Genomic DNA, 24,649 nt, shown 5'->3' on the forward strand with positions numbered 1-24,649 from the left:
AATTATATGAGATGTGTACCTTCAACCAGGTACAAATAAACATAATAAGAAAATTAATGTTCTTACTAATATTAGTAACCTACACATGTAATATAATTACAATTACATACAATTACATGGACTCACCAGACAATACGGTTTTGCAAAGAGTCCGTAATCTTTTGCTAGAGGTTTATTATAAAAAATATTGAATACTTGAGAATTTTCTGTCCATCTCGCCGTCTCTCTAATATCTTCTATAATCCAGTTCTAACTCCCGCTGAGGTAGATGCATGTCTGACACTATACACTTTAAAAATATTAGTGTCTATATTTTTAATTTAAAAAAATGTTATATCCATCTACTCAACGCCTGGGTAGATGTTGCTTTATACGTCTCTTTTTTTTTTGTTTTTAGTTATAAACAAATTGTCTTCCGATTGAGGACGAATGTTTTAGAAATCTCTAAACACTCTCAACTGTGTTTTTTGTTTTAAATAGGTTGATATTTGTTTATTTATTATTATTATTATTTTTTGGGGAAGTCTTTATCCTATGTTATATCAAAATGTCAATTTTATCTTGATCCATGAAAATATTCTGAATTTTTATTAGGTACAGGGTTTGCAACCTCTGAACTGAAGTGAGTGCAATCAACATTACAAGTTTGTAAGTAAGATCTTTCAGGGAAAGGCTTGTGAGACGAAATAATGTTTCTAAATAAAGTAATACTGGTAGAGGGTCCCAAGTTAATTAATATTTGGGCAATTAAGGTTTGAGGTTATATATACATTTGTAAAAAAATTTAAAAATGTTTTTATAATATTCTAGGATATCTTCTATCAACGCCAATGCAGCATTGTGAATGTTTATACGAGCTATAATTATAATCCTGTTCTACGATAGATTTAATAAAATTAAAATTTGATAATTCATAAGCAAAATGGTTATTATTTTATACTAAACCGTCACCATCTCTTGAAAACTGTATCATACAGATTTAGTGATTTGTTGTAATAGATGTGATGGAATCCTCAGGAATGCCTTTTCTTAAAAAGCTTGCCTGACAAGAATATGGAAACCCAAAGGATGTCCTGGATATAAAAGCCCAAAAAAAATTCTAGATTAAATTTTTATCAGGTCCATAATTATCTTTTTGGTTGTGTAAGGTGTGGTGGTCAAAGGTTGTGTACCAAGGCTGAAAACCATAAAATTTAAATCCATGCCAATCTAGAGTTAAGGCATTGGCTTTCTCTGATCCGGGGTCAGGGTTCAAAATTACATACCTTGCACATTTTTTTTTTTTTTAGGATATGTGGCAAACATATCGATTTTTGGAATAAGAAGCTGCTCAAAAATTATAGTAACACAATTATCACTTAAAGAATACCTACTCTGTTTCTATTTTTAAAGATCTTGATTCCGAGTCAGGCAAAAGCATTTTTTTTACTGTTATAGATGCAAAAATAATTTTTAAATTCCTATTTTCACAGAATTATTAAACTTATCTGCAAATGTTGAGTACTGTACACTACCCATCTTGTTAATGCAAGGCACAGCTGTTGCGTTATTTATTCCTAGCAAAATGTTACAATTCCTATATTCGTTGAAAAAGGATTTCAAGCCACTATATGCTGCTAGTAACTGAAGTACATTTATATGTAGTTGTTGTTCATGACTCCAAAAACCATGAGTTTTGTTATCAATGCAGCATACCCGCCATGCTAAAAGATATATGCATCGCAAAATATTTCAAGTACATAATTGGATTATTTTATATTTTGCTCACTAATTGGTATGTTATTTAACCACCAATTGTAGTCGTTTTTAAGTATTTAGGTATGGTCATTTTAGTGTTATAACTATTAGTTTAAGAAAGAAGCTACTTTTCTTATTTATTTATTTATTTATATATATATATATATATATATATATATATATATATATATATATATATATATATATATATATATATTAGTATAATTTTCCATATTTAACTTCCATAAATGGACGAACTGTTACAAACTGACCGATTAAGGCTGCAAATGATCTTATTTTACATGTACTTTTATTTTTGATGTTCTGAATACTATTAGATATTTTTTTTTTGTCAGCAGGTGCAAAATATATCAGGTTCGAATCAAACGTAAAACCAAGAAAAGTTATATTTTGTGTGGGTGAAAGTATACTTTTCCTTTTTTTTATAGTAAATCCCAAGCAGAAAAAACATAGAAAATGTTTAAACAATATTTTCTTTACATTTTAAATATGATTTTGAAATTGGTAAATGGTCCTCTAAAAAATTGACAAAAGTAAAGCCTCCTGTTATTAGATTATTTAGGGCTGGTTTTAAAGTTTTTGTAAATATAAAAGCCGAGATATTATTCAAACCAAACGGTAAACAGTTTAATTAATATAAAAAAGTTCTGTACTTAAATTTTAAATATTTTTTAGAATTTTAATGAACAGGAATAGCAAAATAGACAACTTTTAAATCTATTTTTGCCATAACCCTTGAAAATGAGCTTGAGGACTGACCTATTATAGTCTTCCAGCTTAAAATATGTGGCTTCTATAAAGCAATTCAATTGTTTTAAATTCAAAACAAAATCTCTGATTTCCGTCCTTTTTTGGGCACAAAAAACTACGAAAAATAAATTGTCCTTTTGTATGTGAAGAAGGAGAAATAGTAATTTTTAATTACTTTTCATGTATTTTTTTTTTGTCATACGACCAGTTTGGGTCTATGAGAACTTTTGGTGTTCTCTCTTCAGAGGGCGTTGTTTTAAATAAAATATTAAAACCTTAGACCCAACTTAAAACTTTCTTATCTGAAGTAATCCCTTTCCATATTTTAATACAGTTAGCCATATTACTCTATTAATTTTTATTGACCTTTAGTATGGCATCCTGGTTGTTCTCATTTGCTTTTGGTACTGCTGTCTGTTCGATTGTTTGTATCTCGATGCTAGTAGAGGGTGATTTGAGTACTGACTTTGTCCAAATCTTGGTCTGCTCAAGGTTGGATTGAAGTTTAAACGCTGCTGATTAAAGTTGCTAGATTCTGAAAGAACTCTTGATGGATGCTGAGTGGAAACAGCAGCTTGGCTTTGTGGTACAGTCTTTGGATAAACAGTGGTCTTTTGTGGCTTCATAATGACTTCGAGATGACTTAATAAAGCTGATTTTGTATCTTTGTTTAATATTTTTGACAAAACCAAACAAAAATTTATTGTAAGTACACTTACTAACTTTGTAATATCAAGGTAGACGATAAAAAGCAATGCAGAATATGCAAAAAGTAGTTAAATATATTTTATTCTATTCTAAACTTCTGGGCTACTATAAGTAACTCTGCGAAATAGGAGTAGCTCAAAATAAAGATTTTCTGGGCTACTAAAAAAAAGTACCCTCTTCAAGTTTTATTGTTTGAGGACAAACCAAACAAACATTTAATGTAAGCAGTAAACTTACTACCCTCGTAATATGAAATCTAGGCAAAATGTGCACAAAGTAGTTGAATAAATACATTTTATTGTATTCTAAACTTCTGGGCTACATTAAAGTACCTCGGAGAAATAGAAGCAGATAAAATAATCATAAAGATTGTCTGGGCTGCTAAAAAGTACCCTCTGCTGTAATTTTATTGTTTGAAGACAAACCAAACAAAAAACTTGGTGTAATTAAACTTACTTGTAACCTTAAATCGAAGTAGAATTTACAAAAGTAGTGAAATAAATATAATTCTATTGTATTCCAAACTGCTGGGCTACTGTAAAAATACCTCTGAGAAATAGAAGCAGATAAAATAATCATAAAGATTGTCTAGGCTACTAAAAAATACCTCTGCTCTAGTTTTATTCTTTGAACACAAAACCAAACAAATAATTTAGTGCAAGTAAACTTGCTTGTAAGGTGAAATCGAAGTAAAATTTACAAAAGCAGTTAAACTAATATATTTTGTTCTATTCTAAACTTCTGGACTACTGTAGAGTACCTCTGAAAAATAGAGGCAGGTCAAATAGTCATAAAGATTTTTTGGGCTGCTTAAAAGCACCCCTGCTCTAATTTTATTGGTAAACCCTTTATTTTGTTCTATTTTAAACCTTTGGGCTATAATTTTATTGTTAAACCCCTAATAATTTCGTCTGTATTACTTTTGGCTACCTTAAGGTATCCTTATTGACACAAACAATATAAATTTTTGCATAATATCATGTCTGTCGGACATTTTGCTACAAAATAAACATTAATAGGAAAACCAGTGCAGTGTGGCAACATAGCGCCTGTTACATATCTGTGTGTTTTGACAAATACTATTGACGTTTTAAGTATTTCGAATAGGGAAGAAGGCGAGATATAGTAACTATGACAACAGAGAAAATATATTGATAACAACAAAAAAGGACCCCAAGTTTGAATTTGATTAAAATTGTCATTTCGTAAATATTAAATATTTATAGTTCGATCTATTCACACATAATTTAATTTATCTAACATAAAATAATTCAAAAATATCTTATAAATAACTTGGTCTTTTGGGATAAAATCCAAAAATATCATATAAATACCTTAACTCTACCAGTTTCTGTTGCAAATTTTCATATTTCCGCCTCTTTCGGGATACATAATTATTCTCTGATGACTTTTGTGGTATTTTAAACACTTTCTAATAATTTTTATAAAACTATTTGGAAAACACTTGTGATCAGTACACGCACAGAAAAAAAAACAGTGATGCGCGGACGTCACTTGTCAAGAAGCTTAATAATCTTCTTTTTCTTCTTCTGCTTCTTTAAACTGTTATCAGCGGCCCGAAAAGACCACTACCATAAGTACAAATGTTCGAAATATTATGTGAAGGACAATTGTCCGTGGATTAGGCCCACTGGGGATACCACACAAAAAAACGCGCCTCCAGACGCTACCTCGTGGGTGCTGGGGAAAAGGGTCAAAAATAGTTTAATCATAACATAGGAATATTAATATCATAATAAATTGTATGAATAAAAAAATATATAAATAGAAAATTAAGCCTAATATAAAGTTTTGGTTTTATTGCATCCCTATGAGCATTCAAGAATCTGGTCAAATTTGGAGCGCTGTAAAACCTAGATAAATAAATAAATTTAAACAATTTTATAGTGGAAATTGTTTGCTGAAAACCCCTCTATAAAATTGCTATAATGATATTTTATTGTACAATGAACTGAAAAAAGGTAAAGGAAAGGAAACTTTCTCTCCAAAAGGAAACTCGTTAAACAATTTTCACTTATTTTTGTTTACATATTTTTTGTTGGTCACTTGCCGATAAAAAGTAATAGAAATAAAATTGTAGAAAATTTAATTTGCTATATTTTATGTTTTATGAAATTTTCTGTAGGGTTGGTAGTTTACGAGATAAAGCGCGAAACCGCTTTGCACCTCTTTTCCAAGATGGCGGCAGGGGGACAAGGGTGGCGAACCCAGAAACTTGAACTTAAGCTTCTACTGACCCCCCTACACATTGAAATAATAAAATTGACTCCTCTAACAAAAATACAAGCTATGGCCTAAAAAATGTAACATTTCAATGGACTATTGTTGCGGTTGCTAATTCTATAAGTACTGGTTTTTGTACTAAGCTAGGTTTTTTTTTTTTTTTTTTATTAACAAAAATCGCATCAGCCAAATTGGCCATTAGCGAAACAATAGTGGTGAACAATAATTTTTATTACATTTGTGTTTTTATATATTGTATAAAATGTTAATTGCACTTAGGAACCTCTTTAAATTTGACATATTGCACTGTAGGCCTAAAATGTCACTCAGTTTGTTTGGTATATTGTACAATATGCGCTTTGGCGTTAATGCTGCGCAATTCTCCAATAAATGTTTGATTGTTAACTTTTCTTCACAGTTGTCACATCTTGGTTCTTGTTTGTAGGAAAACACATGACTATTAGTTAATCGCGTATGACCCAATCGGAGTCGCGTTAATATTACCTGGTCTCTCCGACTTGTTGGTAATGTTGGCCAGGGTTTTATCGATTTTTTAACTTCGCGTAGCTTGGCCGATGACACTTTCCACTTTTCTTCCCACATATACCGCACTTTACGTTTGACCGCCGCTTTCACATCCGCACTCGTAAATGTTTCCGTACACTCCGCACTATCACTAGTTGCAGCTTCTTTTGCCGCGTTGTCTGCCTCTTCATTTCCTTGAATTCCAATATGGGATGGTATCCAGAGAAATATGATAATTTTTCCATTCAGTTGAGCGGTATGAACTTCTTGTTTTATTTTGATGACCAAAGGATTAGATGGGTAGACATATTGGATTGACTGTACCGAACTTAGAGAGTCTGTGAGTATGATATATTTGGTATTACTGGACGCATTGACAGCAAGGGTGGCCTGGTATAGAGCGTATAATTCACCAGAGTAAATAGAGTACTCTGAAGGGAGTTTGTATTTATTTGTTGATGTTGGGGTTATGACTGCAGCACCAGTGCCTTCATTTGATTTAGATGCATCGGTGTATACTTGTGTATACTCCTTGTAATTGCGGAGTATATCATTGAAGGCGGATTTGATTAACTGTGGGTTTGTTGAATGTTTATCGAAAGAAATGAGGTGTGTTAGGCACTGAGGGCTCTTTATTTGCCACGGAGGAATTGAGGACAGTTTGGAAGGAAAGCATTCTGGGAACGCATAGTTTATTTGATTTAAGTAGCTTCTAATTCTTGCGTAGAAGGGTTTGGCCGTTCTTGGTTTATTTATGAAGAGATTTGGGAACTTTTCTGTAAAACAATTTTGAATAGTAGGGTTTTTTGAGTTACACCTGATTTTTGCGGCGTATGCTACACTTAAATAAACTCTTCTGTCTTCTAAGGAGGGTTCTCCAACTTCACAATACAAACTTTCGATTGGTGTTGTGCGAAAAGCTCCAGATATTATACGTAAAGCGAGATTGTGAAGACTGTAAAGTTTTTTCAGCAGCGTCTTAGCCGCTGTAGAATACACAGTAGACACAATCTAATTTTGATCTGATTAATGTTCTGTATAACATTAGAAGTGTTTGGCGATCCGCACCCCATTCTTTATTGGCCAGAGTTTTTAGAAGATTTAGTCGCTTGTGACAAGATAACATCAGATTTGTTATATGAAGTTTCCAGCTTAGGGTTTCTTCGAATGTCATGCACAAGAACTTAATTGACGTTGCACGCTTTAGGTTTTCATCACATAGTCTTAGGTTGGGGATATTTGTGACGTTTCTCTTTGAAAACAGGATGAAGCGAGTTTTTTCAGCGGAAAAACAGAAACCTGTTTTTTGTGACCAGATTTCTAAGTCTTGTATAAAGTTCTGTGTATGACGAAATATATTTTGTATATTTTTACCTTTGCAGAAAACTACAAGATCATCTGCGTAGACTCGTGCCTTTACAGGCGATTTTAGGTTTTTGAGGATACCATTGATTGCCACTATGAAGAGAGTAGGACTTATAACCGAGCCTTGAGGGATTCCATTTTCTGGATACATTATATCTGATGTTATGTTATTTGTCCTAACTCTGAAAGTTCTATTTTGAAGGAAATTTTTAATAAAGAATAGGCTGTGACCTTGAATGTTCCAACTATGTAATTTTTTTATTATATAGTCGTGCCAGGCTGTATCGAAAGCTCTTGATATGTCAAAGAAAACCGCTAGACATTTACCCCTTAGTGCGAATGCTTCAGAAATGTCACTCTCCAAATCTATGATATTATCTATAGTTGACCTTTGGTCTCTAAAACCACTTTGTTCTGGAATAATCAAATCTTGTCTCTCCAAGTGCCATCTTAGTCTATTGTTAATAATCTTTTCTAGTAACTTACACATGGCGCATGTTAAAGATATCGGTCTGTATGACTCGGGACTTGTCTTAATACTATTAGGTTTTTGTACAGGTATTACTATGGATTCATGCCATTTTTCAGGAAATTTGTGTTGAAGCCAAATAATGTTAAACAGATCTAGAAGTTGTTTGTGAGCGCTCGCTGGAAGGTGTTTAATAAAAATACTAGGAATATCGTCCGGGCCAGCGCTAGTTTCTTTAATATTTGATAATGCTTCCGTATACTCTAATTGAGAAATGGGTAAATTTAACGGTTCGTCTGTGTTAGGAGTAATGCTAATTTTCTTATTTTCTTCATGTTGTTTGTAATTAATGAAAGATTTTTTATAATTAATATTACTGGATCGGTTTTTGTATGTGTTAGCAAGGATTTTAGCAATCTCAGTATTACTAGTAACTGCCTTTCCATTTCTCTCGAGGCTTTTGATATTCTGATTGCTGTTTAATCCAGATATTCTTCTGACTTTGTTCCATACTTCAGTCATGGGTGTGTTTGCATTTAACGTTGATACATATTGAGTCCATGACTGGCGTTTGGCATTTCTAGTTGTCTTCTTGGCTATTGCACGTTGTTTTGTATATTCAATTTTATTCTCGAGAGTTTTGTAGCGCTTGTGTTTGTTAAAAGCTCTTTTGCTAGATTCAACTGCTGTTTTGCATTCATGGTTCCACCATGGAACGGGGTTGCGTTGTTTTATGTATGAAGTTTTTCCTATTGCTCTTTCTGCTGCTTCTGTGATAATGGTAACAATGTTCTTAAGGGTCTCGTCTATGTTTGAGGTGCTTTTAAATGTGGTCATACTGCTTTCGACTAAATTTGAAAAAAGATTCCAGTTAGGTTTTTTTAAATTCCATTTTGGGGTAAATGTCCGTCCACGTTGGTTTTTGTTGTTATGAATAAAAATTGGGTAGTGATCACTGTTATACAAGAAATCCAGCCTATCCCAGGTGAGCTGTGGGGTCAGACCTGGTTCGCATATCGTAAGGTCTATACATGAAGATTCACCGTTCTGTATATTAAATCTAGTGGGTCTGCCGTCGTTTAAGACTGAAAGGTTGGACTGTTCAAATATCTCTTCCAGCAATCTTCCTCTGGTATTTATAGTAGAAGAGCCCCATGAAAAGTTGTGAGCATTAAAATCGCCCAAAATAAGCCTGGGTTGGGGAATTTGTTGTAAGAGTTCAGTTAATGCTTCTGAGTCTACTTGCGTTGATGAAGGTAAGTATAAGTTACAAACGTAGATATTTGGACTCGAGTTAACTTTAATGCAAATTGCTTCTAGATTAGTTTGGAGAGGACCTACTGTAGTTTCAATTGACTTTTTTACAAAGATAGCTACTCCACCACTGGCTTTATCTTGGTTAGTTCTGTTTTTGCAGTAATTTTTAAATTTTTTTAAAGCTTGTATGTTTTCATTTTTGAAATTAGTCTCCTGAAGACAAATTATATCTGGATTGTGTCTGGACAGAATTATTTGGAGCATTGGAAGGTTATTATAGAAACCGTTAATGTTCCACTGCAAAATTGATGAGAAGCCCATTTATAATAAATAAAACTGAAATTTGGGATTGTCACAGAAGTTCATGACTCTATTCTTGAGAAAACTCACTTTCAGTCTCTGATGCCTCAGTATCCGAGTAAGCCATCTGTAAATGCTTCAATAGTTTCTTTCTAATTTTTGTACATCTAGTTTTAATCGATCTTTGTTTGAAATACGGGTATATTGCTGTTAGCATTTTCACTAAAGCTTCAAATTCGCTAGTGTAGTTTTTTATGATGCTGACTGGGTCCTGTGCACCATAAACATTTTCAAATAGATCGGATATTTGATCAAAATCAAGAACAAATGAAGGGTTTTGCTCTGAGATGAATGCCTTGGTCGGTTCCATGAGTACGTGAGTTGGAGTCTTTCCCTTACTTTTCTTTGGTTTTTAGCTGGAGCAACATTAGGTTTAACAAATGGTTCAAGACTTTGGTTTTCTGAATTAGCATCTTGCGCTAGAGGAGGTGTAACAATGTCATCCAAACTGCGTTTTGAGCTATTTTGTGTGGACTCGGTCGTATCTATATTTATAATTGGTTGTGAGGTTGGAGTTTTTGAGGGGTTGGTTGAAAGTATTTCGGAAGGTATGGGTTGCGAAGATGATTGGGAGTGGGGGTTTTGGTTATAATTTTCAGAAACTGATTCTTGGATTGTTTTGCAATTTGCTGCAGTGTGGCCTGGCCTTTTACATGAAAAACAGATCAAGGAATCTTGTGCAAAATAAATTCTATAGTTGGTGTTATCATAATTCATTAATATGGATTCAGGTATTGGGGCAAGAGGTGGTGTGATAAAGATTTGTCGTCTAAAACTATAAATGTGGTTGAATTCCGGCAAACCGGCGCTTATCTTGAGAAATGACATGGGAGACATGGGTTGAAGGCCCAATTTTTCAATTTCTTTAATTAATACAGCATGCGGTATGGAGGGACAAGCGTTTGATAGAATTAGCCTTTGTGATGGAGTGATTAGTTTGCGTGCTTGGACTTTTTGGTTATTAATTTCTATGGATCCTCCATAATTATTCATGAAATTTTCAACAACATTTTTGTTTGCAAGGTACATACACACTCTGTTGTTAGAAAGCCTTGAGGAAAATAGGATATTTTTGGGCTCTATCAACTTTCCTAGTGAAATCAGATAATCTTGAAGTTTAAGGTTTTCAATGGATGGGAATACAATGGCTTGTTCTTTTGTTGGAAATTGTTGTTCAATCAAAGCAGTAGAATAAGTTTTAGTAGTGTTTTCCATTTGGGCGCTCCTGTAGTCAGAAGTCCCGGCAGTCGGATTTGACATATTTTATTTATTATTCAAAACTAATTAAATCCTGAAATACGGACCTGTCTTACAACAGGTGATTTTATCATGTCGTTATAGATAACGAATAAACGTGTTTAGGGTTTTTTGTATCAAACCGACTTCTGATAAATAATAAATTCCAGTGAAATAACTTGGCTTTATATAATTTTAAAGAGTACTTACGTACAATAATTGAACGCACTATAATACACTTATATATGCGAAAATAAAAATGTTTTACTCATTAGCTACTATCTAAATAACTATTTTGTTTGGAGCTGACAAATACGCACCAACTAGTATACCTGCCAGGACCGAACTGTGTAAGCTAGGTTTTGTTTGTCTATATATTTTTATTTTAAGTTTTGTATTCTCCTGTTTAACTAATTTGTTTTCTCCTTTATTTTCACTCTGTCTCTATTTGCGCGGTACACTTTTTCTTCGATTCGTAGTATTATTGTGTTAAGTTGTCATATTTTTCATACTCTAGCACAGGGGTCCCCAATTAGCGGACCGCGGTCCGTATCCGGACCGTGAGCTACTTTTGTGCGGACCGTCATTAAACTCAGAATATAGCGTTTGGCAATTTTGAAAATGTTTGGCCATGAAATTGTATATTATGTTTGACTCAACTTATGTGTGCGAAGCCGCTTTATCAAGAATGAACTTTATTAAAACTCGGTACAGATCTCAGCTAACAGATGAATATCTCAACTCCCCAATGAGACTCAGTTGCACCAAACTCACTCCAAACTTCAGACAGGTTTAGGTCCAGATCCCGCGTATAAAAAAAAGTTGATTAATAGCAAGCTGAAAATTTGTTAATAGCTTAAGGGTGCGTAGTAGGATAAACCTTTATATATGGGAACACTGGAACAGGGGCAGTTTTAATTGTGGAACAGGTTAAAAATTTGGAACGGTCAGACCACGAAAACGGCACATTTATTTTGTCCGACAGAATAGACTTACACTCTCCGAACACAGATTAAACTCTCATGCAAAAATCAGACTGCTATTTATCACATGTCATAATTCCTGTCATTTGACTTATTCTACATGTTCCACTCATTAAAATGCCCATTTGGTGATAAATAGCAGTCTGATTTTTGCATGAGAGTTTAATCTCTGTTCGGAGAGTTTAAGTCTGTTCTGTCGGACAAAATAAATGTGCTGTTTTCGTGGTCTGACCGTTCCAAATTTTTAACCTGTTCCACAATTAAAACTGCCCCTGTTCCAGTGTTCCCGTATATCAAAGTTTGTCCGACTAGACACACTTAAGCTATTAACAAATTTTCAGCTTGCTATTAATCAACTTTTTTTTCATACGCGGGATCCAGACCTAGTTGTACATAATAAAAAATGTAATTTTTCTCACTGATTATTTTTTAATGATTTTAACTTCCAATCGTATAGTAAGATATTTGATCACGTGTTTAATTCTGTCCAATCAGATTAAAATTATACTGAGAATTATCTACTGTAGAAAATTACCGATAGAATTTTTTTAAGTAGATTGTTTCTGTTTAATGGCAACCAGTTTCCTAGTTTTGACAACTCTTATAAAATACTCTATTAAATACGCCAATAAAAACAAACGGCCGAAATTGAAATAAACCCCGATAACTCATCAAAATCTTGAAATTCAATGTTTAAACTTCAATTTAGGCACTTAACAACCGCAAAAATAATAATGTACACATGAATTTTCAAGCTTCGAAAATGATTATTTTCGCATTTTTCAGTTTATAAATCGCTTAAAACTTGAAATCTATTAAGTTTTGAGAAAAATGACAGAAAATCTTTTTTGTTTAAGATGACCCAAAAATGCTGAAAACATATTTTCGGGAGCAAAAAAGGTGATGTTTTGTATTTATTAAAAAACTGTTAAATACAATCTCCGCCTAAAAATTTCGCACTGCACCCTTCTGATTTGTTTACCGAATTGGAACAACCAGACAGGTAGTGTTAACTCCGGACCCCGGAAGTGTCATAGGTTTTCGAAACGGACCCTCAGGAAATATAATTGGTGACCCCTGCTCTAGCATTTTCCAAGCGGTGGGTCGCGGGCGGATTTCAGGTGAGTCGCGGCGTGGCTCTTAGGCGGCGTTCATACTCGGGCGATAGACGATAAGCGACATTTTATCGCCACGATATATTGCTAGGGAGGTTCATAGAGAACGGACGATAAATCGCCGCGACCATGCAGTGATGATTTAAGCACAATAATTAATGCTACTTAAAATTATGAGCTCAAGTGAGGAAGACGTTGTAGTGGCTTATTGGTTTAGACGTAGAATGAAAAGAAAAAGAAAACACTGGGTACATAATACTGGGTTGGACCTTGGACCTTGAATGCTGCATCAATAAAATAGCTGGAATCATTTGAGTCGTAGGTGTATAAAAGAATTCTGAAAATATCATGGACAGAACACGTAATAAACAAAGAGGTTCTGAGAAATATAAATAAAGAAATGGAAGTCTTAAATACAATCAAAACCAGAAAATTGGAATATCTCGGACATACTACACTGGAGAGAGATACAATTTACTCTAATTCAATATGCAGGGAAAGATTAAAGGAAAAAGAAGCATAAGGAGACGCAGAATATCGTGGCTGCGCAACCTGAGACAATGGTGCGAATGTACATCAAAAGAACTTTTCAGACCAGCCGTCTCCAAAGTCCGAATAGCTATGATGATTGCCGACCTCCGTCGCGGAGATGGCACTTGAAGAAGAATACTGGGTTGTCAAATAAACATGTTTTTTTGTTTTCTGGCAGCAGGAAAATGTATTTTGAATTAAGTAGATTACCTAAATTCTTCTTTTTTTGTTACTTAATTTATTTTAACAATTTTTTTTAATACTCTCTACAAATAATTATGTTAATATTTATAATATGTACTGAATACAGAATTGAATTCCCTTTCAAACGAGACATCAATCGACCCCTAGTCTAATTTAAAAAACATTTATTACGTCATCACGTAATAAATGTGGATGACGTCACTCGTATGATAATATGCAAAAATATCATAATTTAAAAATAAAAATTTACCTGTTTCGGGATTTTTGCACCATACTGTATAAATATTACAGCAGGAGTTAACAATTTGATTACTGACTTGTTTCACCTAATAAATAAATAAATACAGCTTAAAATATCAATATCGTATGCAACAAATCGCGAGGGCGACCGACACACAGCACTTCGAACGATATATCACTTGCGATACATTGTGCAATCACGTGGAAGTGAACCTTTTTTATCGTCTCTACTTAGATTTTAAGTATTTATTTTTGCGAATCTCCTATCACCTATCGTTTATAATATATCGCTTACGATTTATCGCCCGAGTAGGAACGCCACCTTACAGTAGCTGAGTAGCGACAAGAACCGGTTTTTACCAGGCGCCAGTCATACCGGTTTTCTCCCACTCGCTCACTTTCTCGGACCCAAACACTCAGTTCTTGTTCTCAGTCTAGGTCTAGCTCATGTATTTGCCCGATTAATAACATACTACGACAGTGGCTTGACACTCTTTCTAGCGTTGTTTTCATTTAAAAGTAGTGAAGCTTTCACTACTTTTTATACTGCTTAACGATGGAAAACTAGCTGAAAAGTGGTTCTTGTTTTAAGAGAAAATTGCAATCTACTGGCGAAGGTGAGCTTAATCGTCCATCTACTATCAATGATGCCAAAGGGCGTATTTAAATTATTTTCAAATAACGTTAAGAAAGGGAAGAAAATGTTACGACAATATTGTTCTGAATACTTACAATACGGATTCACGTTCATAGGTACGGAAGAAGAATCTATACTCCAATGTACCCCTTTGTTGCGAAACCTTGACTAACGAAAGGATGAAGGCTTCAAAACATAATTTTAACCACATTTCAACTAAACATCCAGAAGCCTTAATTAAACCTTTGATGTTTTTTCAAAGAAATGACTTCGACTCGGTCGAATATCGAGAATGTGGCGTTTGCGACGGGGCGAGGTAATAAATAAAATTACCATGGTCTCTTACCAGCTGTCTTTACTAATAGCAAAAAATAGCGCTCCGCACACATCAGTCAAGAACCTTATTTTGCCCGGGGTAGAAATAATTTCGTCAATTCGGTTTGACGAAAAAGCAGAAACAAATATGTAAAATACCCCTATCCAACACTACAGTAAAAAGTAGAATCGAGGAAATGTCTGTTAACGTAAAGTTATGTAAACGTTCAATATCTACTATGAAAGGAACTGACACATGTATTCTTTACAACTAGACGAAAGTACAGACTGATATTGCTGACAATGTTTATTTGTTATGCTTAGTAAGGTTGAATTTCAGTGGATCAGCTGAAGCTGAAGAAGAAATGTTATTTTGCCACACACTATACTATACACCACTACAACTGGTCAAGACATTTTGGATTCCTTAGATAGTTTTATTCACGAACATAAACTTACAACCGATGGATGTGAGGGATGGGTAGCGAATATCAAAAAGGTTGGGAACCACTGCTTCTAGAAGCCTACTTACTTTATTGTGTTCTTCAACTGTGTTTAAGTTGAAAAATTGATTTCAGTTTGTTTGATTTATTTATTTATGGTAATTTGCCTAGAGTGCCGACTCATTACTAAATATACAGGGTGTCCCGAAAAGATTGGTCATAAATTATACCACATATTCTGGGGTCAAAAATAGTTCGATTAAATCTAACTTACCTTGGTAAAAATGTGCTCATAAAAAAAGTTCAGACCTTTGAAATTACAAAATGAAAATCGATTTTTTTTCACTATATCGAACACTTTTAGAGTTCCTCGAGAGATTCTGTGGTGGGCACTCAATAAGAAAGGGGTCCCTGGCGAATATGTTAAGATTGTAAGGGATATGTATGAGGGAGTAACGACTAGTGTTAGGACAGGTGTGGGAGAGACTGATAAATTGCATGTGAAAGTAGGATTGCACCAAGGCTCTGTACTTAGTCCGTATTTATTCTCATTAGTTTTGGACCAGATAACAGCGAAACTACAGGGTAATATTCCATGGTGCTTAATGTATGCTGATGATGTCGTGTTAGTAGGAAATAATGAAAGATACTTAGAACAAAAACTGGAAAAGTGGAGGCAAGCTCTGGAGGAAAAAGGTTTAAAACTTAGTAGGACAAAAACAGAGTATTTGGAATGTTCATTTAAAGATGGAGTTACTACAAATAAAATCGTATCTTTGGATGGTGAACTGATTGTAAAAAGCAATAGTTTTAAGTAGCTGGAATCGGTATTACAGAGTAAAGCAAGAAACCCATTATGAACGCCCGGCACGGCACAGCCCGGCACGTACAAAAACCCATTTGTAACGGCCGGCACGGCACGACACCGGAAAAATGATCATATATTTTAAAAACTATCGTAAAATAAAAGTTTTTAAAAGACATAAACTACACAATTTTAAAGAATATGCATCATGTTAAAAAAACGAATTCATGGTTAAAATAAAAAATGATCATATATTTTAAAAACTATCGTAAAATAAAAGTTTTTAAAAGACATAAACTACACAATTTTAAAGAATATGCATCATGTTAAAAAACGAATTCATGGTTAAAAGGTAATGTACGTACCTGTCCATTGATCAAAATTTTCGGATATTTGTACCCATGTATTGTCCTTTTTCTTACTATCATGATAACTTGAGTCCGATGCATCGTACAAAAATGGGTATTCTCTGACACTTTCAATGAAAAGTTCGTCCATATTATTTTATTTCAAAAGAAACAACGCGCTATCAATTAAAAAATCAACAATATATCTAATTATGATGCACTGGCGCCGACTGGCCGTTCAGGCCGTTCGACTTCAACGAATTTTATTCTCCTCGGAGAATTTTGGCCGTTCCGTTTGCGTGCTGGCCTGTGCCGGGCCAAGCCGGCCGCTCATAATGGGTTATGTTGCATTTAAAACTATACAAATGAATTTGGACTGTCCTGTGCCGGGCCGGGCTGTGCCGTGCCGGCCGTTCATAATGGGTTTCTTGCTTAATGGAGAAATAGAAATAGATACATGCAGTAGAATTAGGGCTGGATGGATGAAGTGGAAAGAAGCGAGTGGTGTGTTGTGTGACAGAAAAATTCCAATGAAGCTGAAGGAAAACTTCTATAAAACAGCCATAAGACCGGCTATGATGTACGGAACTAAATGTTGGGCAGTGAAAAAGAAAGAGGAACAACGGATGCATGTGGCGGAAATGAGAATGATTAGATGGATGAGTGGAGTGAAAAAGAAGGATAAAATTAGAAATGAGTATATTAGGGGAAGTCTAGGTGTGGCACCAATTGATGCCAAAATGAGAGAGCATAGGTTAAGATGGTTTGGTCATGTTCAACGTCAAAACGTTAATCACCCAATACGAGGAATAGCTGAAGTGCAGATTCCTGGAAGGAGTAGGAGAGGAAGACCAAAGAAGACCTGGGGGGAGACGATAAGGCAGGACATGTTGGTAAAGGGGATTAAATTGATATGACCCAAGATAGAATTGTGTGGAGAAATGCAATTAGAGAAGCCGACCCCGCATAGGGATAAGGCAAAGAGAATGATGATATCGAACACTTTTAGAGATTTTTTATTGAAAGTGGACATGTATCATTCTTATGGCAGGAACATCTTAAAACAAAATTATAGTGAAGTTTGTCCACCCCATAAAAATTTTATGGGGATTTTGTTCCCTTAACCCGCCGTTACACGCGTCTTCTATTGTGACGTGGTTGCACGCGTATGAGCGTCGCCCTCACCTACATCAATTCGACTTATTTAGAGGAAGAATGAATGTCAACATGTATAAATATAAAATGGGTTGTACTCACATATTATAGAAAATCTGGTAAACCAATTTTTCTTATTAATTTAACAAAACAAAAGTAAAAATAATATAGATCAAAAGAAAGTTTTCTTAATTTTCAATTTCAGCAAGCCACTGAAGAAATTAACGTTCTTTACGCGAATTCATTTTACTACAAATACAAATTAAAATTAAAAACTGTTCTAAAGCTATTTCTTTGTGGCATTTATGTAATTAACTAGTAATATTTTGTATATTGATAACGACATCCGAGGTAGAATTCGAAACGTCAATAAAATCAATTTTTCAAGTTAAATTGTGGCTTATTTCCCAATTAGAATAGGTAAATTTAAAAGTGGGTTCTTAACCAGTGGCGCACCTAGAATTTTCCTCTGGGGGGAGGGGGGTTTGCTTGGGCACCGAAAGTTTTTTGTATTATTTGTGAAAGACAAGTTACATTTTCCTACTTTCTTTTATATATATTTCTATATGCTCTGGGTGGGATTTTAACCCCCAAACCCCCCCCCCTCGGTGTGCCACTATTCCTAACCTAATTCAAACAATAATATTTTAATTAAACCTACCTAAATATTAAATAAAAACCTAAAAGTTTCTTTGAGATAATAGAAACGTGATTTCACTGTGATTGCACGCGCAGTGAGGAATTCCCTCACTTGAAGAGTGATGTCTCTTCTTTCAACTATCACACAGCACACTGGCCGCCTGAAATATTCTATAACTTTTTCATACCCTCTCATAAACCATGCTAAAGGCATTCCTGGGTGCTTAAGGTTATCGTATTAGTTTACACAATTTCATTGGTTATAAACAAATATGGTGAGGGATTTCCTCATAGCGCGTGTAATGGCGGGTTAAACCCCCCCCCCCCCATGTTTTTGTACACGTTCCAATTAGTTCATTATTTTGGTACCATTAGTTAAACGCAACGTTTTAAAACTTTTTTATCTCTTAGTATTTTTTCGATAAGCGAGTTTTTATCGAGATTCGGCTTCTTTTTAATCGGTGCTGCCCAAAATCCCGACAGCTAAAATCCCGACAGCCAAAATCCCGATGGCCAAAACACCGACATGCCAGAATCCCGACATGCAACAATCATCGCGTAAGTAAAAATTCCGACTTTTGTTTAATACTTTTAATAAAAAATACTTTTGTTTAGTAACAAAAAATAAAAAACAGAGGGCCATAAACAAAAAACAAGAAATATATGTAATTATATGTTAAAAAGAAACTTATCAAACCTGTCGGGATTCTCGCCTGTCAGGATTTTGGCCTGTCGGGATTCTGGCGTGTCGGGATTTTGGCCGTCGGGATTGTGGCTGTCGGGATTTTGGCTGTTGGGATTTTGGGGTAGACCCCTTTTTAATATATTTACATAAACATTTTATGGGGGTTTTGTTCATTTAAACCCCCCAAATGTTTGTGTACGTTCCAATTAAACTATTATTGTGGTACCATTAGTTAAACACAGTGTTTTTAAAACTTTTTTTTTCCTCTTATGCCTGGTTGCACCAACAGATCTTAAGTTGCAGATTAGCTAAGCTCTACTTATAAATAGGGCCTCCTTGAGTATCACTTACGTTGCATCATAATTTTAGATTCTTCCCTTATTATCAATTATATCTATTATTATATTATTGTATTCTTATTGTAGTATATTATAATTATATTTTATTAATTCTTATGATATTCTCGACTTAAGCTTAAGATCTGTTGGTGCAACCGGGCATTATTCTTTTTTTGACAAGTCACTTTTTATCGAGATGTTGGCTTCTTTTTCAAAATATACCTAAAAATGTAAATTATAAATAAATTTTCAGATTATTAACAGGTCTCTATAATCGTACTTAACCATACTTACATATTATACAAATATGTGGTGGATTCGACAAATATTCAAAATATGTCGATAAATATTGGCTTATCGAAAAAGAGGCAAAAAAGTTTTAAAAACATTGTGTTTAACTAATGGTGCCACAATAATTATTTAATTAGAACGTACACAAAAGTTTGGGGGGGGGGGGTTAAGGGGGTAAAAGGAACAAAACCCCCATAAAATTTTTATGGGGTGCACAAATTTTACTTTAATTTTTTTTGCTGCCATAAGATGTTGCTGTCATAAGAATGCCACATGTCCATTTTCAATAAAAAATCTCTAAGAGTTTTCGATATATGAAAAATAATCGATTTTCATTTTGTAAATTCAAAGTGTTGTAACTTTTTTGTGTGCACTATTGTATATAGGTGAGTGAGGTTCAATCAACATATTTTTGACCCCAGTATCTGTGGTATAATTTATGACCAATCTTTTCGGGACACCCTGTATAATTCCAACTCAGCAATGTATTTCTCTATTTATTCTAAAAATATTTTCGATATTTATAATAATGTAACTATTATGTTTATTTGCTTTTACGAATATTTAGCTGATCTTTTTGTATCTATTTATAAATGTTGTATGTTATCTCCACCATATTTTCGTCTCCTAATTATGATTCGGATTTTGTTTTTCTATGTTCTTCTTCTTAAACTGACATCTCATCAATGGAGATTGGCTACTACAATTGCAAGCTCTTGTCTGTCTTCATCTGCTCTTGGTATGTGGCCTACCTATTTCGAACACCTCCAATTGATTTACGGTTGATGTTTTAAGGGTCCACGTTTCAACTGCATAGAGAAGAGTCGACCAGACGTAGCATTTTGATAAACGTAGTCGAATTTCGAGATTTATTCGAGAAGCACATAGCAATCTTTTGATGTTTTCGAACGATGTTCTGGTCTGTTCTATTCTCGATCTTATTTTTAGATCAAGATTTAGGCTGCTATTGATCCAATACCCATGTACCTACTTAAATTTATTGACCTTTTCTAAAATGTGCCCGTTTATTGTGCAAGGTTAAGGTAAGTTCTGGGTTTATCGCATTGACATAACTTTGGTTTTCTTAATGTTTATTTTCATAGCAAATTGTTTACAGATTGAGTTGGTTCTGTCGATGAGTCGTTGTAGACCCAAGGCTGAATCCACAACCAATATCGTATCATCGGCGTATCTGATGCTGTTGATATTTACGCCATTCTCCTTGACTTTATCCTTGGAATCCTCCAATGCCTCTTTAAATAGAAACTCTGAATAAAGATTAAATAGCCAGAGTGACAAAACACATCCTTTTCTAACTCCCCTCCTAATTTCTACCTCTGTGGATGTGGAACCTTCGACCCTAATTCTGAAAAGACTGGTGTTTCCCGATGTTCATGTGGACTAAATAAAATAAGTTTGTGAAGTATTTTTTGGTGTTATTTCTTTGTCTTTATTAGGTAACATCCTTTCTTATTTTTTTTAGTTTCTCAAATTGGATAACCTAGTTATCCCTTATTTTAGGAAATGTAAATATTTTAAGTTTATTTTAGGATACGCCTCTTATTGTTAAAAAATAGGTCATCATAACATGCAGTATCGTCAAAAACTTACGATCTACTTTTTACGATTTATTTTTTTAAGGTACAACCTGACTTCTATAAAACTATATCAGATTGTAGATTTATGGGAAAAAGGTTTAATTGTCGGGAACTATTTGTGCCTATTTTCACGGAAGAAGGAATTTGTTATTCATTTAATATGCTCGACAGACATGACATCTATAGAGAAAAAGTGTAAGTTTTGTAAGGTATTTTTTGTTTACGTTTGTACTTTTTCTGTTTAAATTGATAATCTTTAATCACGTATTTAACAAAGGGTATTAAAACATTTAATCAATAAATTTTAAGAAAGCAAGTTGAATAAGACATTAGTAAAAGCAAACAATATAAAATAAAACTTTAATAAATATTATTCAAACATTAAAGTATTGTTGAATTAATAATGATAAAAACGATTAAAACAATCAAACTGGTTTAAAAAAATAGATACACCATAAAAATAGATAAAGGTAATGAGAAGAGAAAAATATCTAAATAAAAATACAGCATGAAAGTTTGATAATGAAAGTGAATAAGTGAAAGCATAATATAGCATTTCACGTGGAAAAACAAAACATCGCAAAAAGAAAAAAATTCCTGAAAACAAATGTACAACAAAAATTTTGTTAAAAACAAAATTGAATTAGATGTTTTAAAAAATTGTACGTCAATTAAATTCCAATTAAATGTATAAATCTATGGAGGTTTTTAAGATATCACGGTATTATTATAATTTTTATACTTATTTTAAATTTAATATTTTTTTTATAATCAATTTAACTTTACTATAGTGTTCATTACAAAAACTTCGGGAGCACCTTTCCCACCAACTGGAGTTTGGAACATGGATATCCAATTCGAGATAAACGAGGTACATATCCATTCAGAGCCTTATTTGCAGGAGTTGTGTTTGCATTAGAAGCCAAACTTACCGTAAACGAGTCTGATTTGGATTACTTTTGCAAATCATCCATTCAGGGATATAAAGTAAGTTAATTTAATATAATTAAAATATATTATTTATTATAAATTGTACTTTAATATATATGGAAAAATTTAGAAAAGCATATTTTTTATGCAAAAATTAATTAAGAAAAAATTATTTGTTTCCTAATATTATATATCAAGAACAAACACTATATATTTATTTTCCTTCTTATTTTTCTTCTTTTAGGACATCGTCCTATTTATTTTATTATCCCTGCTTTTGTGATGTTGATGTCCAGCTTTTGGACCACCTCTTCGGGGTCTTCGTTGTGGTCTGTTTGTATTGGATTTATGTATTTTTGGCCATTTCGCGATTCTTCCTGTTTCCATTCTCTCGGCATGATCTTCTCCATTTGCGGCGTCATTCTCCAGTCCATCTCACCACATTCTGAACTCCAGTTTCCCTTAGTGTGCCCTCGTTTCTTATTCTATATCTGAGAGAAATTTCCGATAATAATCGATATCATATCTGTATTTCCCATCAATATTTTTGTATACCCTATTCCACGAACATACGCCTGTTTTGGATTATTTCGACAACGAATATTTTACTGTGCAAAATAAGAAGAATTAAAGTAAATTGCAAATTACATTGTTGTTTATTGGAATAATTATTAGCGCCATTTACTTTCTTACTTCTTATGTTGCACAGTAAAATATTCGTTGTCGAAGTAATTAAAAACAGGCGTATGTTCGTGGAATGGGCCATAAGCAACCTTTTAGCTCCGATTTCCTCTGCTTATGTTAGTACTGGTCTTACACATGCTCTATATATCTGGATTTTGCTCCCTATGTGCATACATGTGTTCCTCCATTTGATATATTCCCCAAGTATTCCAATATTCTGGCTACCTTGTTGAGCTGTCTTTCACTTCCTCTGCAGTAGGTATATCTATTACACGGTAGATCTACTCTAAGGTAGGTAGTTGAAACTCATGACTTATTGTTATATCGTGTCGGTTAGGTTATCTTTGACATGGGCTCTTGGCTATCTATAACATTTTTCTGGGTCCTTTTGTGTGATATTAACATTTTTAACTTGTATGCTGTTATATTGCATGTAGTAACTGCCGCTGTCTCCAGTAGACGCTTTCATTTCATCTTCATTTTCTGCCATGATTATTGCATCATCAGCATAAAGAGGATACTCAAAGCTCGGTTTCCCATTTTGTTACCAATGTTGGTTTCATTTAAGCTTTCTATTATCTTGTTCATGATCATGTTAAAGAGATTTGGTATTTTATTGACGTTTTTCACGCTTCATATATTGGATTACGACTTTTAGTTGAACTGTTTAATGCGCTTTTGTGAGATCCACAAATCATAAGAAAAGGATTTTATACTCTACGAGACCCATATCAATCTCATACTTATAAAATAGACCTTTCCATCGTCTCAGCGACATTAATTGTACCCTGCATTATATTCCTCTTGACATATTTTACTCCTTCGATGCGATTTTCAAATTTATTATGAAGTAGTAGCACTACTACTGCCTGAGCTCGAATATCTTTCTCAATTCAATTGTAGAATATTATAAAAATATGATTTTAGTATCTTATATTGCGTTTCTCTTTCTTTTTAGTTTCTGACGTGGTGCATATACCTATTTTATGGTATTCCAGTTCTTAAATAATTTCCTGGTCTTTCCTCTTCCAGGATGTAACGTTCCAGCTTCCGAGTCTTAGTATATTCTTTTTCCATATTCGTTTCCGTTTTCGTGCCATTTTGTCTTGTGTGATCCATCTCTTCTCCGAGATTGTTCCGATAGTTCTCTAAAATAATAGTAAATTGAATCTATTTTTTAATAAAGATTTCATAATATAATGTGGCACTCATACTTTCGTAAGAGGAGATGGCACTCACTTGCGGAGATGGCACTTAAAGAAGAAGATTGTAATGTAACCTATAAGACAATATACACATAGTTATAATCCAGGGCACAATATTTGGTTTTATTTTGAACAGATTCACTACAAATGTGTTAATTTATATATCATTCATCAACCTCTTTCATACAGGTAGAACTTATGGAACTCCAAACTTCCATCTTTTTCTTCAAGTGCCGTCTCCTACTCGGAGGTTGGATATCATCATCACTATCTTTACTCTATCTAAACCAGTCTCTTAAATTCTTTAACCATGACACTTTCCTTCTTCCTATACTCCTTCCGCCTCTTATCTTTCCCTGTATTATCAGTCTTAGCATTTCATATCGCGGTCCCCTCATTACGTGTCCCAGATATTGTAACTTTCTTATTTTTATTGTGTTTATTATTTCGCATTCTTTACCCATTTCTCGCAGTACTTCCGTGTTCGTTTTCCTCTGTGTCCATGCTATTCTAAGCATTCTTCTGTAACACCACATTTCAAATGACTGTAGCTTATTTATGTGTTCTTGCTTTAATGTCCAGCTTTCAAGTCCATATTGTAGTATCGAGAACACGTAGCATCTCAAAGCTCTTACTCTCAGTTCTAAGCTAAGGTCTTTGTTGCAGAGAACTGTTTTCATTTTTACAAACGCATTTTTTGCTATTTCTATCCTGGTCCTTATTTCTGTTGTTTGATAATTTTTCTCTGAAATCCAGGTTCCTAGGTATTTGTATTTATCAACCCTTTCTATCGGTACATTTCCCAAATGTATGCTTGTTTTTATGTTTGTTT

General features: G+C 33.8%; 1 protein-coding gene across 1 annotated transcript in view; it reads left to right on the forward strand.

Annotated features, from left to right (window-relative positions):
* LOC126890542 (pickpocket protein 28-like) overlaps positions 1-24,649 on the forward strand; it is a 96,100-nt gene that overhangs the window by 46,294 nt on the left and 25,157 nt on the right. The window contains exons 4-5 of the mRNA XM_050659550.1: positions 21,042-21,193; positions 21,790-21,985. Coding sequence (XP_050515507.1) covers positions 21,042-21,193; positions 21,790-21,985 — 348 coding nt within the window. The remainder of the gene's footprint in view (positions 1-21,041; positions 21,194-21,789; positions 21,986-24,649) is intronic.

The sequence above is a fragment of the Diabrotica virgifera genome, chromosome 8 (assembly GCF_917563875.1).
Source record: "Diabrotica virgifera virgifera chromosome 8, PGI_DIABVI_V3a".
Taxonomy (NCBI): Eukaryota; Metazoa; Arthropoda; class Insecta; order Coleoptera; family Chrysomelidae; genus Diabrotica; species Diabrotica virgifera.